Source organism: Equus asinus, chromosome 11 (genome assembly GCF_041296235.1).
Source record: "Equus asinus isolate D_3611 breed Donkey chromosome 11, EquAss-T2T_v2, whole genome shotgun sequence".
NCBI classification, from domain to species: Eukaryota; Metazoa; Chordata; class Mammalia; order Perissodactyla; family Equidae; genus Equus; species Equus asinus.
Window position 1 is genome coordinate 72,643,124 of NC_091800.1, and position 20,980 is coordinate 72,664,103.

The window sequence follows — 20,980 nt, forward strand, 5'->3', positions numbered from 1 at the left end:
AGCGTATTTTCATGAAATTGTATTTAGCTTATCGTTTAAAAAATGAGAGAGATCTTCTGTCACTTTGCAACAAAGGAAACAGTAATACCATTTGTAACTTAAATTACTTAATTTTTTAGTTTTTGCTTGCCTGGGATTTTTGTCACCTGCCAACAGAGGAGCATTGATGACTTGTGCTGTGGTCTTATGGGTGCTGCTGGGCACTCCTGCAGGCTATGTTGCCGCCAGATTCTATAAGTGTAAGTAAAAGCCACCCTGCCTGGATGTCAGATCAGGAATCTGATCTGCTACATCAGGGCCTCTGAACCTTTGCATCCAGCAGTTGGGGCTCTTTAAACAATATGTATTATAGGTGTGTATCCTTATTTACAAAAAGCTTGTGAAGTAGACGACTATCCCTGATTTATTTGTTCAAAAATGCTTAGACATTGAGATAAATTTAGGTGCTGCTTATCCACCATCCCCTCTCTCCTTTTAAGTTTTGACTTAACAGGTTCAGCTGAACAACTTAGATTTGCTACATTCATAGAACTATATGTAGACTAATAAAGGTTTAAAAAAATATACAAATGAGTATCAACAATATATTCACTAAAACAAGTAATGTGATACCTTTTCTTACATAAGAGAAGTCATACTTATAACTGTACCAGTTTAATATTTATAAAAATAAATTGTACTTAAACTAAGATCTCAAAATTTTAAATAGCCCTAAAGTAAGTTACCTTTTGTAATATAATTAGTTGCAATCTCTTGTATTCTTTCTTTCCGAAAGTAAAATAAAATTCAGTGAACAAAGGGATCAGGGCCACAGAGTAAGGATGGGATATGAGTAGATGACTTAGAAGGCAGCTTTGCCAGGGTCAGTGAATGCCAGTTTGCCCGGCTTAGGAATCCTAAAGTCCTATTGAGATGATCTCATAGGTAATCTATGATTTAAAGTGCCAGAGAGATGAGACAGAGCTAGGGTTCCCCAGGGTCTTCTGGTAGGAATACGATTTGAGGTAAAACACAGTAGAGCCTTAAGGTGTGGTTGGTTAGACAAACCCAAAGTAGAAATACTAGTTAGACTTTGCCAGATCTAATTTTCTCCTGAGTATGTGAAGTCCTATGTGATTGTGTGTGTGTTTAATTTCTGTGAGTTTTGTCAAGTTCTTTTTTAAGGACGTAGGATTAGGGTGGTCATATGTATTTTAACACATGTGAGATATGGTTGGACCCCTGCCTAGCACACCACACTCCTGCTTTCTCACTGTTTCGGCTACACTGGCTTTCTTTCACTTCCTCAGTTAGGCTGGGTACCTTCACACTTGCTCTTCCCTGTGCGTGAAGTTCCAGTGTATCCTCCCTCCCCAGCAGACGCGCTCCCCGCATTTAATTCCTCTGCATCCTTCTCCATCCATCTCCCAGCTGCAGATTAAGTAGCATATTAATCAGGCAGAACATTCTGAGAGATGCTATCACATGGCCCCAGTCACAAAATACTTCATTTTATAGAATCATTTCTCATGTTTCTAAAAATAATATTGAAATTTTGATTGGAATTGTATTAAACCCAAAATGAACAATTTCCCTCTAGTCTGTTTATCAGTAATGCTGTGAATTCAAATCATATATATAATTTGTCATCTTTTTATCTTCTAGGGCAGGTAGTACTTAAACTTGCTTACAAACTATGTTAAAACTTTTTAAAAATCAAAGCTGTTCTCACATCTCAGCCAATTTCATCTCCAACTTTTAAACACAGAGCAGAGGAGTACTTTCATTTTTCACTCTGTTTATCCAGATTTTTATCTAGATAGCTATTTATCTAGATTTTTAATTTTTTTTTAAGTGAGAAAAATAATTGGAGGGGGCAAAGGAGAGTAAAAACTTCATAAGCAAATTTGTTGTAAAAAGTGGCCATAACCCTCTTAGTCGCCTGATCTGACCCTGATCTGCCCCCCTTAACCCATCCCCTACCAGAAACTATAGTGCTGGAGGAATCCTGGAGGATTCAGACCTATACTGTGGAAATTTAAATGTGTCGCGCGTCAGGCTTGAGGGTTCCTAGTTTTATAAAAATTCTGAAACTGACCTCAAGATAAACGAGAGTCTCAAATATGCCTTTTCTCTACCCAGTCTTATTGATTGAAACTAGCTTAGATTTTAAGAGTTTATTTTGTTTTGAAGTAAAAAAAAGATTAGAAAAGAAAAACTGATCTGGATGACTTTCCTTTGATACTAGGTGTTTTTTTTTATACCCAAGCAGATATCTTTAGCGCAGGACTTACCCAGGGCAGTCCTGTGATGTGCATCTCTGATTTGGATCACTTGATTAGGGAAGATCTTAGCATTTGCCAGTGTCAGTTTCTAGGAATAGGCACCTGGTGCTATCTGACAGTTTGCCCAACAGCTGACTTGGAGTATGGATATTTGGTTTACTTTCAAGAAAAATCTGTATTTTATGCCACTTTTGTTTTCTTCTACAGCTTTTGGAGGTGAAAAGTGGAAGACAAATGTTTTATTGACGTCATTTCTCTGTCCTGGGTAAGTGAATTTTTCATTAATAACTTTATTATTAACTTTTTCATTAATAACTTTCTTAACATAGTCAGATTTTAGTTCCCAAACTTTCACTCCCTTAAGTCTTTAATCTTCTCTGTCTCTAAACCATGTACCCCAGAAAATGAATTTAATTTTTAAAAGGGTAAAGGGTGAATATTTAATAAATACTTGCAGAAGAACCACTACATGCCTTATCTGGAAAAAGTACCTTTAGACATGAGAAATTTTTATATTCCTTTTCTTAAAAATCTGTTTCTTAGTCTGTAGAAGTTAGTCTGGCATGTTGTCATGATAGGCTGCATTTAAAGCTCTTGACCTAATCACAGAAAGGAATCCTCACCTGAAGATAGTTCAGGCAAGTGTGCATTTTCAGATTTTTATCGAAAATATTGCTACTTTTTAGAGTTTATTTCATTAAGTAGAGGAACATATACCAAACAAACAAACAAAACCACTTAAAAAAAACAAAACAAACATGATTCTTTGGAGAATAGCTTCTGATATTAAGTATCTGCTGGGCTTCTGGTCTTAGAAATAGAGCTCACTTTCTCCCCCAACTCGCAGATTTCTGGTGGGCGAGAACTGGCCTCTGAACAATAGCAGCAATAAAGCGAGACAGAGATTGAATCTAGAAGCCAGGACTGTTCCATTTGCAGGCCAGAAATGAAAGAGTGAAGATAGCCACATTTTTTATACACATTGGGGATATTTATTCTCAGATTTTCACCTCCATTGAAGATTCACATGCCTCTTAGCCATTCATGTTCTCTTCAAATTTTTATGCTTTTCTCAAGGCGTATCCTTTGTTTTCTTTCCCTCTGCTGTCAACTCAAGAAGTGTCCCTACTTACCGAGACTGTCAGCCGTGATTTCCTGCAGAATCTTGCCCTTCAAACATGTCCCCTAATTTCTGACATCTCCCATTTCTCCCTTTCTCTATATTTTGTTCATGTGTTTTATCTCTCATTCCTACAAATATACTAAGGTCTCCCAAATCCTAAAAAGAGCTTCTCATAAGCATCTTCCCATCTACTGTCTTATTTCTTTTCCATTCCCAACAAAATGCCTTGAAACAATAGTCTGCACTGCCTTCCTCTCATTTTCTCAACATACATTAACAATGTAAACCCATGTAATCCAGCTTTTTTTCCTCTATCACTTTAGTAAACTTCTCTCTAAGGTTACCAGTAGTGTTCTCATTTCAAATCTAGAAACCGTTTTCTCTCTTTACCTTACCTCTCTACGTTGTCTAACATTGGGATACCTTCTCCTTGAAACTCCTTCCTTTTTTGGCTTCATAGAAATTATCCTATGCTGGTTCCTAAATGTCTTTGATGAGCCCTTCTCTGATTTGTCTTCTTCATCCCACCTTAAAAGCAGGTGTTCACCAGTGGGTTGATGAGGTAAATAGAGCACCAAGAACCCAAGTTCTCAGGTCAGTGGGATTCGTACTCACCTAGGAAAAGAAGGATCATTTAATTCTGTGGAATCAATTCATACAATTTGTATAAAAAACACCTGCATATAATTATTGCAGTGAACACAACAAAATGGCATTTGATAATATTAAACGTCGTTTCCAGATTTTAAAAGAATTTAATGGAAGGGCCGGCCTTGTGGTGTGGTGGTGAAGTTCAGTGTGCTCCACTTTGGCACCCCGGATTCTTGAGTTCGGATCCTGGGCATGGACGTACACCACTCGTCAGCTGTGCTCTGGCAGTGGTGACCCACATATAAAGTGGAGGAATATTGGCACAGATGTTAGCTCAGGGCTAATCTTCCTCAAGCTAAAAAAGAGGAAGATTGGCAACAGATGTTAGCTCAGGGCTAGTTTTCCTTAGGGGGGAACAAAAAGAATTTAATGAAGAGAGAAATCCTTCCTTATATTCATCAAAATCTCATGTTTAATTCAAAACCAACATCATTTAGTGATAAAACACTAGAGACATTTTCATTAAATCCCTTTTATGGCTTCAGTTATTTAAGTTCTAATCACAGACATAAAACAAAAGTAATACATTTCCAAAAGGCGGTGGTCATATTGTTACTTATTGGTCACATAATTTGTATACAAAGAACATCAACAAATTTTAGCTATAAAACTTGAATTAATAAAAGCATCTGGCAAAATGGCTAGTTATCAGCTAATAATCCATGATCATGAATACCACCTATAGCAAATTATATGTTCTAATGGTGGTGGTACTTGTGTGGGAAGAGGATTCTATTCACAGGAGTATTAGCAACAGAAAACCTTCACAGTACCTGAAATAACTTATGAAAATAGGCATGACCCATAGGACAGGTCTACAAAGCTTATTAACTAGTAACAGATGTAAAGTCACCATGTTACTTGATGAGAAGACCAAGTATTGTGAAGGTGTTTGCAGATGTCCATGGCTGTTGGGACAGAAAACACAAATAGACCATGTATACATGGAAGCATGCTCGATGTGGCATCACAAACCAGAGGAACTATTAAATGATGCTAGGACAATTGATTGTGTATATGAAGGGAGAAAATTCTATTCTTCTCTCACACACGTGAAATCAGTTCCAGGTGGATTAAAACCTGACTGTAACAGATGTAACAATTGGAGGAAATTATAGAAGAGTATCTTCATGATACCAGATTAGGAAAGGCTTTTTTCTGTTAAGTAAGTTACACAAAAGATGAAAAAACTGATGACTTTGATAACATTAAAAACTGTGTGGGGTATTTAGAAGTGATTATAGCCATATTTTTAAAAATGTATTCACAGAAGAAAGACCGAAAAGAAATTAAGTACACACATTCAGAGATTTGTTTTCATAAAGAGCTGTAAGCAGGGAGAACAAGATATTTAATGGAGTTAGTTGTTGGAGTATATAAATAACTCACATATGTGACTTTGCAAAAGTCATGCAACCCAAGTGGAAAATGAGCAGTGGATGTAATCAGCAAGTCGCAGAAGGTGAAACCTAAAAAGCCAACTAACACAGGATGCTTAGCTGCACTTGTCAGTAGGAACTGCAAATTAAAACAGGAAATTTGACCATCGCAAGTGTGGTGAAAATATGTAACTCTCATAAGGTAACTCTCATAAGCTGCAGGTAGGAGTTAAAGTCAGACAAAACCAGTCTGAAGAGCAGTTTGGCAATTTCTGCTAAAGTTTTAAATTCTCATACCCCATGACTCGGCACTTGCACTTTCTTTGTATATAACAGAAATTGTAATATTAATTACATATGATTACTACTGTATCATTTTGCTTCTAACTCAGGTTTTACCCGAAAGCCTATTGTGTTTTTCAGGATTGTGTTTGCTGACTTCTTTATAATGAATCTGATTCTCTGGGGAGAAGGCTCTTCAGCAGCTATTCCTTTTGGAACATTGGTTGCCATATTGGCCCTTTGGTTCTGCATATCTGTGCCGCTAACGTTCATTGGTGCATACTTTGGTTTTAAGAAGAATGTAAGTTTATAGGTGCTAACTTATTCAAATGAATTTTAACTATGGAAATTAGCATATACCACCTTAAAAAATATATGTCTAAAGGATATAAACTTGTCCTGTGGGATCTGGATTTCATAGTAAATTGATGAACTTCTTAATTTGATTGCAATCATTTTTAAAATATTAGTACTTAGGACTGGTAAAGAGGTTACAGATGTTAACTTAGATTTCAGAGTTTTGTAGCTAAATGGTAACTAATAGAGATTAATAGGAAATGAAATGCTAATTTAAACTAATGAAAGCTTTGAAATTTTGACATTAAAAATAAATTGTTTTATTACTTTTTTTTAACCTAAAAAGTTCGTGCATTTTTTCCTTAGCAATAAGTGTTTCTAGTCTACTTAAGTAAGAAAACCAAGAGTATGGGTTAGGAAATGAAGCTGTAAGAAAAGTTAACTATAAAGTAAGCATAGCAATTTTTTTCATGTGTGGCTTTGGAATAAATTATTATATGCTTACGTGCTAATATTTGATTTTAAGGAAGATTGTAGTCAAGGCTGAGTTCCTCCTCCCTCCTTCCTCCAGTCTGTCTGTCTCCACCTCTGCTGCTCACTTCTACCCTCTGGCTAAGGGGGAAGTGAGAAATTATTCTAAAGTTTATTTATTTATGTAAATAAAGTTTATTTATTTATTTAAAGTTTATTTATTAAAGAATTTATTCTCTAACTCCACTTCACTATCCTTGCTCTTTGAAAAGATCCAGTCCACAAGGTTAAAAGAAATAATGTATTATAGTACACTTTATGAGGGGACCTGGAATGCCCTGGAAGAAACTATCATTGCTTCATAGTCTCCACTGCACCTGCCATGCTAGGCTACTAAAAGATTTTTCAGTTCTTTGGCATTTTGTTTAATTTATTATTTAAAGTCTGTATATATAGCATAAATAGTAAACTGACATCGTTTGACTTTTTTTTTAATTGCATAGATTAAGTACTTAAAATTCTAAAAATATAAAAATGGAAGAACAATATAATGTTTCTCTGCCTGTGTATATATATCTATTTGTAAAATATTCTAGTTCACAGAAGTATAATTTCAATGAAAATACCAAGTTTTAAGTTTTGACATAACGTCATAAAAACATAGAAGTATGTTTTTGAACTTTTTTGCAAGAAAATAAATTTCTACGTATGTACCCTTTTTTCCCCTCATGTAACTATGTTTAGGTTCCAGTTGTATTTGTACTGTCATGTAGTGTGTTATGAAAGGGAGAATAATTGAGAACATCACCAATACCTTCTGGTCGTAAATGATAGCCATTCATTGTCTTCTTCACGTTCTTAAGTCTTAGTAAAATTGAACAATTTTAATAAAGATGATATTGCCCATCTCCAAATAAAAACGCATTGACAGCAATTTCAAAACCAGTGGATTTCTTACAGTAAGTATATAACTAAAAGGAAAAACCTAACTCTACCTGTTTATTAACTGTTACTTTCAAACTACTGTATTATCTCCGTTTATTTCTTACTTTGTCTAAAGCCATTTGTTAGTGGATAACTGCTGGAAACAGTGGTGGCTTATTTCAGTAGACAGACTGAATATTGTCCCTGATAGTGTCTGGTTCATTGCTTCTAAATACAAATTTCAGTTTGTTGACCTAAGTAGACTTGTGTTGTCATTAGTGTCAGGATTGAAGCTGAGAAAAAGCAGGCAAATAATTTAGTACAAAGAAGAATTTTTAAAATAGATACATGACTGTGAATCCTTTATTTCTTTCTTTACTTAAGGCCATTGAACACCCAGTTCGAACCAATCAGATTCCACGTCAGATTCCTGAACAGTCCTTCTACACAAAGCCGTTGCCTGGTATTATCATGGGAGGGATTTTGCCCTTTGGGTGCATCTTTATACAGCTTTTCTTCATTCTGAACAGCATTTGGTAAGCTAAGTACTAAGTCCTGTTACTCCCATTCCCATATATGTACTACTAGCTTTCTTTTTTTGTTGATATGGATTACTGTTTATATCTTATAAATGCAAGCCATTCTCCAATAATCAGACATCTTAAGAGCCAAAAGGTTATTTTATCTTTTCCATAGAATATCACTTTTCCATAGTGATAACAGCTGTTATTAATTGAGGGCTTATTAATTCGTAACCCTTACATAATTTCATAATATCTCTATGAGATAGATATTACCCCCATTTTACAGACATGAAAATGAGGCTTTGAAGTAATTTGCCTATGTCACACAGCCACCGTGTGACAGAAAATTAGCCCAAGTCTCTCCAGACCTATGTTCTCAAATAAGTAATCTGTACTGCTTCAGAGAAGATACTGTGAGCTCTTGAAAGAGAGGATTTGAGCAAGCATTGGAGGAAGGGTTGAGCTAGATGACCTTCAATGTCCTTTCTAATCCCAGGATTCTTTTCGTTTTCTAATTTCTTGTTTGCATGGAAAAACTCACAGTGGTGATTTTGAGCCACTCTGTTAGGGTGTAATATCACATTGCAGTATTTTATGATCATTATTTTATCACATTAACATATATTACAGGGAGTACCAAGGTTTGAGGTAGCTTAAGGTCAGAAATAAATTTGAGCTTTTCAGTGATTAGAACCTGTCTTTCCTTCCCGGTTGTTACCATATTTTCTAAATTCAACTGATTTTATCACATATAATAAGAAACAATATGTACCAAATGTAACCTTGTCTTAGTTTAGTTCTGCCTTTCCATTAATTCTTTATCAAATTTATCTGTCTCACCAGTAGAGAAGTAGACTAAGCATATTTGAATAAATAATTGTTTCAGGTTCTAGTTGAGCAGTAAGGCAAAGTCCAGCAACATTACCATATCCTTCCTCCCCCGCCCCACCCCCACCCCTTCACCATCTAAACCTGTGAGAATTTGTCTTTGATTAGTTGAGAGAAAAAGCACACATTTTCAGTTCAAGAAAAATAAAAAGATTGTGTCATTTACTGTGTCTAAGAGAAAATACTTACAGTTTCATCTTGACATGTTTGATTATAGGTCACACCAGATGTATTACATGTTTGGCTTCCTATTTCTGGTGTTTATCATTTTGGTCATTACATGTTCTGAAGCAACTATACTTCTTTGCTATTTCCACCTATGTGCAGAGGTATGTATTGGCAATATTATGTTAATTTGTAGACCGTGTTTATAATTCTGGCATAAATCAACTTTGAATACTATTAATTGAAATAATTTCTGTAGATATGTATTTATTAAGATAGAAATTGACCTGTGTTCCTAAATCAAATGTACCCCTCTTTAAGATTGATTTAAGATAGTATTCCAGTTCAGTATGTTTATTTAGAGCTTAACTTTAAAATGTTAATTTCCTGAGAATAGCTCATTATGCTGAATCTTTATTTTTGTGGTTTCAAGTGTCTAACAAACATTAATATTCTGTTTGTAATATATAGATATTTCTAGTCTGAAAATTTAGTACAAATAAACATTTTAAGTGGAAAAATTCATTAAAACATTTCAGTGATTACATTGTAATTAGTTATAGTCATGGCAACATGACAAAAATGAGGGCATCCTTATGTAATAGATGGAATTTATTTTTAAAGATTTAGGTTGTGTTAAATCATTCTTTTATGGTTATCTGCTAAACAAGAGATAAAATCTAACTTTGTTAAACTTGAGATGCTTTTTAAAAAAAATTAGGTTAAAGTCATGTAGCATCAAATTAATCATTTTAAAGTGAACAATTCAGTGGCATTTAACTACCTTTACAGTGTTGTGCAACTACCACCTCTGTCTAGTTCCAAAACATTTTCATCACCCCTAAATGAAACCCCATACCTGTTAAGCAGTTACTTCCCATTCCCCTCTCCCCGAGACCCTGGCAATCACCAATCTGCTTTCTGTCTACATTTTACCTATTCTGTATATTTCATATAACCGGAATCATACAATATGTGGCCTTTTGTATCTGGCTTCTTTCACTTAGCAGGATGTTTTCAAGGTTCATCACATTATGGCATATATTAATACTTCATTCCTTTTTATAGCTGAATAATATTCCATTGTATAGATATACCCCTATTTCTTTATCCCTTCATCCATTGATGGATGTTAGGTTTGTTTCCATTTTTTGGCTATTGTGAATAGTGCTGCTGTGAACTTTCATGTACAAATATTTGTTTGAGTTTCTGTTTTCAGTTCTTTGGGGTATATATGTAGAAGTAGAATTTCTGAGTCGTATGGTAATTCTTTGTTTAACTTTTTGAGGAACCAACTATTTTCTGTAATGGCTGCACCATTTTACATTCCTACCAGGAATGCACAAGAGTCCCGGTTTTTCTACATCCTTGTCAACACTTGTAATTCCCTGTTTTTTAAAAAATTATAGCCGTCCTAGTAGATATGAAGTAGTATCTCATTGTGGTTTTGATTTTCATTTCCCCAGTGACTAATGATGCTAAGCATCTTTTCTTGTGTTTTTTGACCATCCCTGTATCTTTGGAGAAATGTCTATTCTCAGGTCCTTTGCCCATTTTTAGGTGGGTTGTTTATTTTTTATTGAGTTGTAAGAGTTCCTTATATATTCTGGATACTAGACCTGTATCAGATATATGATTTACAGATGTTTTCTCCCATTCTTTAGCTTGTTTTTTCACTTTCTTGATAATGTCCTTTGCACATATTTTTAATTTTGATCGTCTGATTTATCTATTTTTTTTCTTTTGTTGCCATATCTAAGAATTTATTGCTAAATCCAAGGTCATAAAGATTTACGCCTATATTTTCTTCTAAATGTATAGTTTTAGGTCGTTGATCCATTTTAAATTAATTTTTGTATGTGGTATCAGGGATCCAACTACATTTTTTTTTTAAGATTTTTTTATTTTTCCTTTTTCTCCCCAAAGCCCCCTGGTACATAGTTGTGTATTTTTAGTTGTGGGTCCTTCTAGTTGTGGCATGTGGGATGCCACCTCAGCATGGCTTGATGAGTGGTGCCATGTCCGCGCCCAGGATCCAAACCGGCAAAACCCTGGGCTGCCAAAGTGGAGTGCGAGAACTTAACCACTTGGCCACAGAGCCCGCCCCCCAACTACATTCTTTTGCATGTGGATATCCAGTTTTCCTAGCACCATTTGTTGAAAAGACACTTCTTTCCTCGTTGAATGCTCTTGGCAACCTTGTTGAAAATCCATTGGTCATAGATGTAGGGGTTTATTTCTGAATTGCCAATGTATTCCAGAGGTATATATGCTCTCCTTATGCCAGTACCACACTGTTTTGATTACCATAGTTTTGTAGTAAGTTTTGGAATTAGGATCCTCCAACTTTGTTCTTTTTGAAGATTCTTTTGTGAATAGTATTACAATTTTTTGTGAATTTGAGGATTGGCTTTTCTATTTCTGCACAACAGGTGGTTGGGATTTTTATAGGGAGCACATTGACTCTGTAGATCACTTTGGAGAGGATTGCCGTCCTAACAATATGAAGTCTTCCAATCTGTGAACATGGGATGTCTTTCCATTTAAGTCATCTTTAGTTTCATTTAGCAATGTTTTGTAGTTTTCAGTGTACAAATCTTTCACTTCCTTGGTTAAATTTATTCCTAGATATTTTGCTGTTGTAAATTGAATTATTTTTTTAATTTCCTTTTTAGATTGTTCATCTTGTGTATAAAAACACAACTGATTTTCATGTTGATCTTGAACCCTGCAACTTTCCTGAATTTGTTTATTAGCTATAGTAGTTTCTGTGTTTGTGTTCTTTAGGATTTTCTAAGCTTCACGTATTCCAAAGGGTAGGAGAGATAGTGAAGTATTTTCTTTTAAAAGATCTCCTGCTAAACTATAAGCCATTTTATCTAAAAGTGAGAAAGAGCTGTTTTAAAAACCTACTTTGTTTAAATTATGTTAGTAATAACAAAATGGATTTCAACCAGGCCTTAATAGAATAACCTTCTTCCTCAGAGTTGACTAGACTAGTAATATTGATTTTGAACTATGTAAGTAAGCTCTTTATACATTGCTTTTCTTTGGGAAGCTTACATTTTAAGATAAAGTCTGATGCTTCATTATTCATAAACTGTTTAACAGTTTCCTACACATTTTTAGCCAGTCTTTGAGTAGCTCCACCAAAGATAAGGAGTGCTTCTTAGCATCTTTAGGAGGAGGGAAATGGGCAAAGTTCACCAGGAGAATGAAACTGAGAGCAAAAATTAGGTTTTGGGGGCTGTTTCACTTAGTTGTTTGCTTTGTAACTTTATGCTGCTACGTGTTATCTATTAATTGGAAAGTAATTCTTTAATTTCTTCTTTTCTGCCTAGGATTATCATTGGCAATGGCGTTCATTTCTTACCAGCGGCTTTACTGCAGTTTATTTCTTAATATATGCAATACATTACTTCTTTTCAAAATTGCAAATCACAGGAACAGCAAGTACAATTCTGTACTTTGGGTATACCATGATAATGGTTTTGATCTTCTTTCTTTTTACCGGTAAGAATTAAAATGATTATTTTTAGTTAAAAGTTTTTAGGTAAATTATTTATGAATATTTTCCTTTTATAAAACCTATGAAGGCTGCTACTACTTGGCACTCCTATAGTTAGTCCTCATTGCAACTAAGCATAATTTGTTTGGTCTGCCCCATTGTGAGGTGAGTATCAGTGAACCGAAGGTGAGGACACAGAACCTGAGGGCAGAAGGCTGAACAGGGTCCATGGTTGTGCTAACAGTACAGGGGCCCCGGGACAGTGCATGTCAGGGTCTTCCCCTGTTAACCTCTTCCTGGTACAGTCTTTCTTTTGCCCATTTGAGAAAGAGGGTAAAACACTCTTAACTACCTAAGTTTAGGAGTAAGTAGAAATCGAGGAGGTGAAGTCAAGATGAGACTGAGAATAAATGACATCAAGAAAAGATAATCATAGGACATCTCTTATTCTAGAAGTTTTAAACTACAAGTTTATATCTCCACTTTAAAATCCAAGTACCTAGTGGAATATAGTATATATTTTATTGATATTTATTTTATATATGTTTATCTTCTCTGTCCACCTAGATAAAAGTTTTCTGTATCTCAGAGCCCTGTGGGTGCTTGGTAAACATTTGTGGAATAACAACTAAAAAAAGAAAATTGTGAGACCTTTCTTTTCTTTAAAAAATGTACATCTAAAATTTTTATCTAAGATTGTGTTGCATGCTATGTGAGGGAGTATAGGAGCCAAAAAAGAAAAAAAAATAGAACTATCCTCCTTTTTAGTTATCTGTTAACATTTAGGAGAATTAGATAGTATTTTGAAGTGCCCCTGTTGCTGTGTCAGTGTATAATAAGTTTTGGGCGCTTCCATCAATTCTGTATTCCAGGTCGTTGGTCAGACATAGTGGCGTAGGTGTGTGGGAGTGGTGCATATCTTGGTTATGTGATAGATTTAGGTTCACAGTCATAAATTTTACTTAATGATCTGTAAAACAGAAGTAGGCTATGAAACAAGGAATTACTGTTTTCATGCCTCTATATCTGTGTGTTCATGCATATATAGAATAATTTATTCCTTACCTACACACAAAAAATAATGATCTTCGTGAATGTCTTGTTTTTCCAGGCATGTGATATAATGATAGTTTAACCATCACCTAAACTTTATTGTTCTTGATTTTTAGTGTCGTGTTTTCACTTATTCAGAGTAAAACAAACTTTGTAATCTAAATTTTGGAGCCACACCAAATTGAATCAACCAGTTAAGCCAATAACTTTTAGTATATTCCACTTTGTGGAAAAGGTTCTCTACACGGGAGTGGTGAGCCCTTTCAAGGTCTTGCGTTTTTCTAAAGTAGGGTATGTCTGCATTTATTCAGCACCCCAAACTGACACTAGTTTATTTGTCAATCTGTTTTACAAAACAAAATAATCTGTCACATAAGGAAAGATGCCACTTTTAGTATGTACATTATATCTATCCCATATTAAGAATAAAGTAAAATGCTGGGGCTGGCCCCGTGGCCGAGTGGTTAAGTTCACACACTCCGCTGCAGGCGGCCCAGTGTTTCGTTGGTTCGAATCCTGGGTGCAGACATGGCACTGCTCATCAAACCACGCTGAGGCAGCGTCCCACATACCACAACTAGAAGGACCCACAACGAAGAATATACCACTATGTACCCGGGGGGGCTTTGGGGAGAAAAAGGAAAAAAATAAAATAAAAAGAATAAAGTAAAATGCTAAAGTATTTTGGTAAGAACAAAAGTAAGTAAACTTAATTTTCTTAGAGTTGTCAGTATGGTAGTAAAATGTTTTCTCTCATTTTAAAGTATCTTCTCTTGTTATCTTAAGTTCTTGCTAGGCGTAAAGTTTATATTTTCACCATTACCTTTCTGAAATTAACCACGACTTCTTCCCAAGCCTTAATAATGACCCTTTGAATATCCAAAAGGAGTGTTTGTATGTCCTCCAAAACGTACACAGTGACTTGTGCATAGTAAGTACTCGGTACACATATGATATCAGAATGAGTATGATAACATTTACAACTTCCCGTAGGAATGTCTCCTGACTTAGAAAATCTCCTGCAGTACTTTTCTTTATGTTACATTTAAACCAATGGTGAAAATCATTGGAACTTTAAATATAAAACTTTCACAAGGGGTGTGTATATCCCCTTCTGTATTCTTCTGCACCTCCACCTGTTGACTATTTTCAGGGGGTAATCCTGGAAAAAATGGTATGCCTCAGTTTCTTAAAATATGTTAGGCAGTTTCATAATTTGGTATATATCCTTTTGCAAAACAGAGTCTCCGAATTTATGCTTAGTAAATCTAAGCATGGTATACTCTAAAAGAGTACTACACTTGAAGTCAGTAGAAGTGAGTTTGAGTTCTGGTCCTATTACCAGCCACTTGGCATTAGACAGTTACTTACGCCCCTTTGAGCCTCATTTTTGTCACCTGTCTAGCATTCAGATTTTTGGAATCTAGACTGATGAAGATACCTGAAAATCAAGGCGTGTGTTTCTTCATGAATCATCTCATTTACTCTGCATAATCTATAGGTAGCTGGGGCAGATACAGTCATCTCCGATAAGATAAAGAAGTGGGCTTGGGCATTTCAGTGACTGGTCCGAGGGTGCTGCACACTGTTGTGGCAGACCTGTGCCGTCCTCTGGCACCACCTCGCCTCTCATTTTCAGCAGGAGTGCATCTTTGTTAGCCCAATTTTATCACTTTTAACACTTGGTAAAAACTTTTCAGTTATTTTACTTTATTATAATCCTTTGAAAATTGATAATTCCTAAAACTGTACTTAGAAAATATTCCCATTTAATTATTCTATGAACCTGGTAATATACCTTGAATTGATTTTAATAGCAGTTTTCCATTTTGTGATAAGAAAATATTCTTAAATGGGAAGGGAAAATTGGCATCATTTTCATCTTTTAATTTCAATCTTTTGCATGTAGTAAGAAAAAGAATGTGTATTGTAGAAAGCTTAGGTGATCTTATAGTATAAAAAGTTCTTTCTATCAGCTTCTGTAAGAAAGTTGGTTTGAGGTGATTGTGTATCTTTGAAAAAAAACTCATGGATCTATGGTACATTCCAGATAGGTAACAGTTTATAGTTTTGTGGCTTTTTTTAAGGAGCCAATCATTTTGAGTCTGTATTTTTGTGTAAATTATGAAACTTCCTTTGAAAAAGGGTTTATTTTTGTTTTTTTTCTTTTATAGGAACAATTGGCTTCTTTGCATGCTTTTGGTTTGTTACCAAAATATACAGTGTGGTGAAAGTTGACTGAAGAAGCCCAGTGTGTCAAGTTAAAACAGAAATAAATTAAATTCTTCATCAACAAAGACCTGTTTTTGTGACTACCTTGAGTTTTATCAGACTTATTGGCCTAGTAATCCTTCAGAAACAGCGTAATTCTAAATACACCTCTTCCCGTACGCCTGTCCCCGCAAAATGTGTTTTCAACACTAAAACATTTGTATTGTGACTTGGTTAAGTACATATTCAGTTGTTCTCAATGAAGAGCAAATTTAAATATTATGTGCATTTTGTAAATACAATAGCTATAAAATTTTCAATACTTTAATGGCAGAGTAGAGGAGGCCATATTAAACAATACTGGTGAAATGCAGGACAGTTTATTGTAAATAGGATTTTCTAGGCTCGGTAGGTGGAAAGAATTATTTTTCTTTGAAGGAGATAACTTTTTATCATGGTAATTTTGAAGGATGATTCGTATGATGTGTTTATTGGGGGGATGTGGCTTTTAAAAAAATCTTGTATTGGTTGTATCTATTCATACCTTCTTTTCTGTGTTGACTTCATTATTCCCATGGTATTGGCCTTTTAAACTATGTGCCTCTGAATCTTTGAATTTATAAATTTGTTATCTTAATAAATATTATAAAAACGTCATCTTCATTGCATCGTTATCTGTTGTATATTCAAGGAGGGTGTATAAATACAAATCTATTTACCAGTGGTCTTTTTAAATGATTTAAACTTTTATCAGATTTTATTGATTTTTGTTAATGTAACACTTTGAGTTTTGATCTAAATAAAATTCCAGTCTCCTGGGCTTTGTGACAAATCTAAAACTTTCACTGTTAGGTAATAACAGAAATTTTAGTCATCCGTGTCTATCCAGATAAACGCTGTAAGTCCTAGTAGTTAATATGGGCCTTACTACATTATCATTGAGGGTTGTATATTTTTTACTTGTTTTTAAAAATATGGTATTTTTTATGTTTTTAAAGTCGATTTTTATGATCTCTGTATTAGCAATGACTAGCAAGTTTTTCTCTGTGATTGCATTGTCTTAATTTGGATTTCACAGACAATTTTATTTCTTTTTTTTTTTCTCCCCCTGGGGAAGATTTGCCCTAAGCTAATATCCATTGCCAATCCTCCTCTTTTTTGTTGTTTGCTTGAGAAGGGTTAGTCCTGAGGTAACATCTGTGCCAATCTTCCTCTATTTTTTTGTACACGGGACACCTCCACAGCATGGTTGGTGAGTGGAATAGGTCCACACCCGGTGTCCAAACCAGCGAACCCTGGGCCACCAAAGTGGAGCATGTGGAACTTTAACCGCTTGGCCACAGGCCTGGATGCCAATTTTGTTTCTCGGAGTTAAGAAATAACTATTTCTCTTTCACACTCATCTGATACTTGAAATTCGTTGTTTGGGATGATTTCAGAAACATTAGTCTGCTTATATCTGGAAGAATATTCATCTTGTATTTTAGGGGCTCAGTGCCTGCCACTTATGAAAGCAGATCAGATGCTGTCATTAAACTTAGAACTGAAATTACTAGCTATTGCTCGTATTGATGTTGCTGGAGGACCTCTAGTTTCTTAACCTCTCACATAGAAGATTTAAGATAGAAAAGTTCCCTTCAAATTGATATTATGTCTTGCAGTATATTTAGTTTTTTTATATATATAATACTGTTAAGTTACTGTTGAGCTAGGCTGGTTGACTAAACAAGGAAAAGGTTTTAAAAAAACTCCAAATTCAGACGCTAGGCTAGTTTTGTCGGTCACCGTTAAGTTTCTTCGATTTTATTTTTCCTTCAGTGAACAATTAGCTTAGTGATTAAAACGGTCAACTTTCTGTTTTGATACAACTTTTATTTTCTTTTTCTTTATACTTTGAAGTAACCATATTCCACATTTAAACATTGGAGAGGCGGTTGGAAAAATAAAGTAAAAGTATTAATGGAAAGGACGTAGGAGGGAGGGAAGATGAACGAGACAATGAAAAGGAAGGCAAGACGGTGTGAAGGGCGGCGGAGGGAACGGCCTGTTCTCAGGGGCCTTGATGGTGTGGAGGTGCTCGGTTAGGCTGAGGAGCCTCTTCCTTCGTTTGAGCAACGTCCCCCCCCCCCCAACCCCGCCAGGAGAACGACAGTCGGGTCGCATTGTGGTCTGAGTGCCACAACTGGGCTTCTCTGAGCGATCGTGGAGAATTATGACACCCCACAGGAGAAAGGGCTTTTTCTGGGCCCAGTTTGTAGAAGTTTGCTTCAGGTATGACCAAAACTGCTCGGAAAAGCAGGGAGCATCAGCTGTCTGGGAAGGATTTTTTTTTTTTTTTTTTTGAGGAAGATTAACCCTCAGCTAACTACTGCCAGTCCTCCTCTTTTTGCTGAGGAAGCCTGGCTCTGAGCTAACGTCCGTGCCCATCTTCCTCTACTTTATACGTGGGACGCCTACCATAGCATGGCTGCCAAGCGGTGCCATGTCCACACCCAGTATCCGAACCAGCGAACCCCAGGGCCTCCGGGAAGCGGAACGTGCACACTTAACCGCTGCGCCACCGGGCCGGCGCCTGTCTGGGAAGGATTTTAAAAATTCTTTAATAAAGATCTCTTCCTTCATACTTGACAATGCGGTCATTTATGTGTCTGTCTCTCCCCCACTGAGATTATGAGTAAGGTGTTTGGTGACAGGGGCTCTGTCTTACTCATCTTGGTTGCCATGGTGCCATGAACACAGGAGGCAGACGTACCATCTAAATCTTTTTTACTCTTGTCACTTCAGAATTTACCTAGTCAGGCCATTTTCAGAGTGTCGCAACTTTTGGCTAATTTGATAATCTATTCAATGCCAATATATAGAGTAGTCTTGATAATGCTATTTAACATTTGTATTTTAAGTTTTGTGGTGTATAATCAGTGCTTTAATTGAAAGCGGTGACTCTAAGAATACCATTTAGGTCATGGGCCAATTTGGGGGAAGTGGGTAAACATAAACCCTTCTGTGTCGGTCACACCATGTAAGATACAAAGCTTGTGCATAATGCAGCCCCGAAGTTGCTATATGGTCATGAATGGGCATCTGCTTCCTTTGTTCTGTTTGATTTGTGGCTTGAAAATTACCACTACCTTAAATCTGTGCTATCAGTACCTCATACTGGTACATATACTAGCTAAGATTATGTTATGCCAGGAGTCACAAAACACTAAAAATTAGAAAGCGCTACAGATCTTAAAGATTTTTTTTAATGATTAACTTTAGAAGGCTTTATAAAGGTCTGCTTTTTGGTTTTTAATGAACAGAATAAGTAACCTCTGTTAACAGAATGAATTCCTTACCTTCTGCCTGTGGATAACAGGGTATTCTGGTATTTCATTACTGTGTATATTTATATCACTGAGAAAATATTTTTCCATGTTTGTATTTTTTTCCTGCAGCCTGAATAGGCGGTGGCCGTAACATCTGTGCCTACAATGCGACCTGTATGTAGAAAATAATGCTTTGCTTTCTCAGATATTGTTACTTTGACAGAATCAAACCTGTTTCCTTCTACTGGTTTGTTTTCTCCTTAACTGTGTAATTTGAAGTCTAAACACTAAAAGTCATTGTTTCTACACATTTCCCTAGCTTTTGAAATACTACTGGATTTCTTCAGCCTGCTCATTAGAGCTTCATATCTTCCTTCTCACATTTGATTCTTTTTTTCCCTTTCTTTCCTTGACCCAACAATAGCTATATTTGACATTCTCATTAACAATGAATCATTTGGTAAAGAAGAAACACAGGCTCCTAAAAGTGCTATCTATTATTTCCTTTGGATATTTTTAGCAAAAAGCAGTCTAGGTTACATGAATGGTCTTGACCATGATAAATAAATAGCACTATGGTAGGTCATAGGTCATTAATTTCTCTGAAAAGAGTTACAAGTATGATAGATATGTCAAAAATGATATATTGAAGGATTAATGTTCGTTTTTAAAAGCTAGTTTTTGTTGCTATCTTTCAATGGATGTTGTATACATGGAATTCAAATCTGCTTTTCCTCCTAAATGTAAGCTAAATGTTTTTGGTTAGCATTATTATCAAAGGCATAGGCAGGTGAGTCAGTGAACAAGGCTCTTCTGGCTGATGCTACAGCTGGACAAGTCTTGTTGCAGCGTGTTGACAGGGACTGCCCCACGTACAGCAGTAAACTAAGGTGGGAGGGCTAGAGTTAGCACGCAGAAAGTGACTGCCCGTTTCCTGCTTCAGCAGTGCTAGAGTGGAAGGATCTGGGGACTCAGAACCCATCCCCTGATCCTGCTGCTGAGCCGCGGCCCTATCACGGGGTTCCTTGTGAGTGGCCACCACCACCAGGTCTCAGAGGACACCTTCCAACCTTCTCACTCTTCTGCCCTGGGAGATGGGACTTTGAAGAACTTTGCCGACCCTTTGAGGAGAAGGGACCTAACGAGAAACAGATGAAGCTGCAGAACCAGGTGGTAGAATCTTCTTTTAGAACATCAGGAAACCAGATGTTAAGGTCTGGGAGCCCCTGAGTGCAGTGAGTTTGCTTTACATGTAGGGAAAATGAGACTCAGTCGTTACTGGAATTGCACAAACTTGCTGCCATCAAAAATGACTCCCCCTCCCCATTCATATGACTTCCTTGAGATCCATTAAATGAATCTATCAAAGAATTGGGCAATCAAGCTGTGCAGGATGGGGGCCCAAGAATCTGGTGTCTTTGACAAACGCACTCTGGGAGGCAGTGACAGCTAAAGCGGAGGTTCAGGCTGGCTTCGCGAGAGCTGTGGAGATGGCTTTGGACCTTCACCGATGCGGTGGCGCACCCCTGGGTTACCATGAACCGTTCTAGAGGCTGTACACCCACCTTTGTAACTTCCTGCCCAGTGTGTGTGTGTAAAATTCGAATAGAGGTGATGTAGAAGGGACACAGGCTTTAGAGGCCACTGGGGTGTGTTTCAGTCCTGCTCTGCCACTAATGATCAGACCCCTCTCAATATAAACCCTTTGACCAAAGTAATCCCTTTCCATCCTCGGAGCTCATAATAATTCATTACATCTGATGTTTGACAGCTCTCCTATCGTCTTAAGATTACTCAAGTTATTGTTTAACTTTGCAGGCTGTTCTCCCAAATGGACCACAAACTTATCAAGGGCAATAACCACCACTCATATCATCTTTAGTTCATGCCCAGGCCATATCAGTACTTTGCACATAGTAGGTGTATATTTGT

At 36.3% G+C, this 20,980-nt stretch overlaps 1 protein-coding gene across 1 annotated transcript in view; it reads left to right on the forward strand.

Annotated features, from left to right (window-relative positions):
* The window catches only part of TM9SF2 (transmembrane 9 superfamily member 2), a 55,445-nt gene extending 39,048 nt beyond the window's left edge, over positions 1 to 16,397 (forward strand). Inside the window, exons 11-17 of the mRNA XM_014839188.3 lie at positions 120 to 239; positions 2,472 to 2,529; positions 5,841 to 6,000; positions 7,776 to 7,927; positions 9,021 to 9,132; positions 12,310 to 12,481; positions 15,704 to 16,397. Coding sequence (XP_014694674.1) covers positions 120 to 239; positions 2,472 to 2,529; positions 5,841 to 6,000; positions 7,776 to 7,927; positions 9,021 to 9,132; positions 12,310 to 12,481; positions 15,704 to 15,771 — 842 coding nt within the window. The 3' untranslated portion in view covers positions 15,772 to 16,397. The remainder of the gene's footprint in view (positions 1 to 119; positions 240 to 2,471; positions 2,530 to 5,840; positions 6,001 to 7,775; positions 7,928 to 9,020; positions 9,133 to 12,309; positions 12,482 to 15,703) is intronic.
* Positions 16,398 to 20,980: the final 4,583 nt, after the last annotated feature.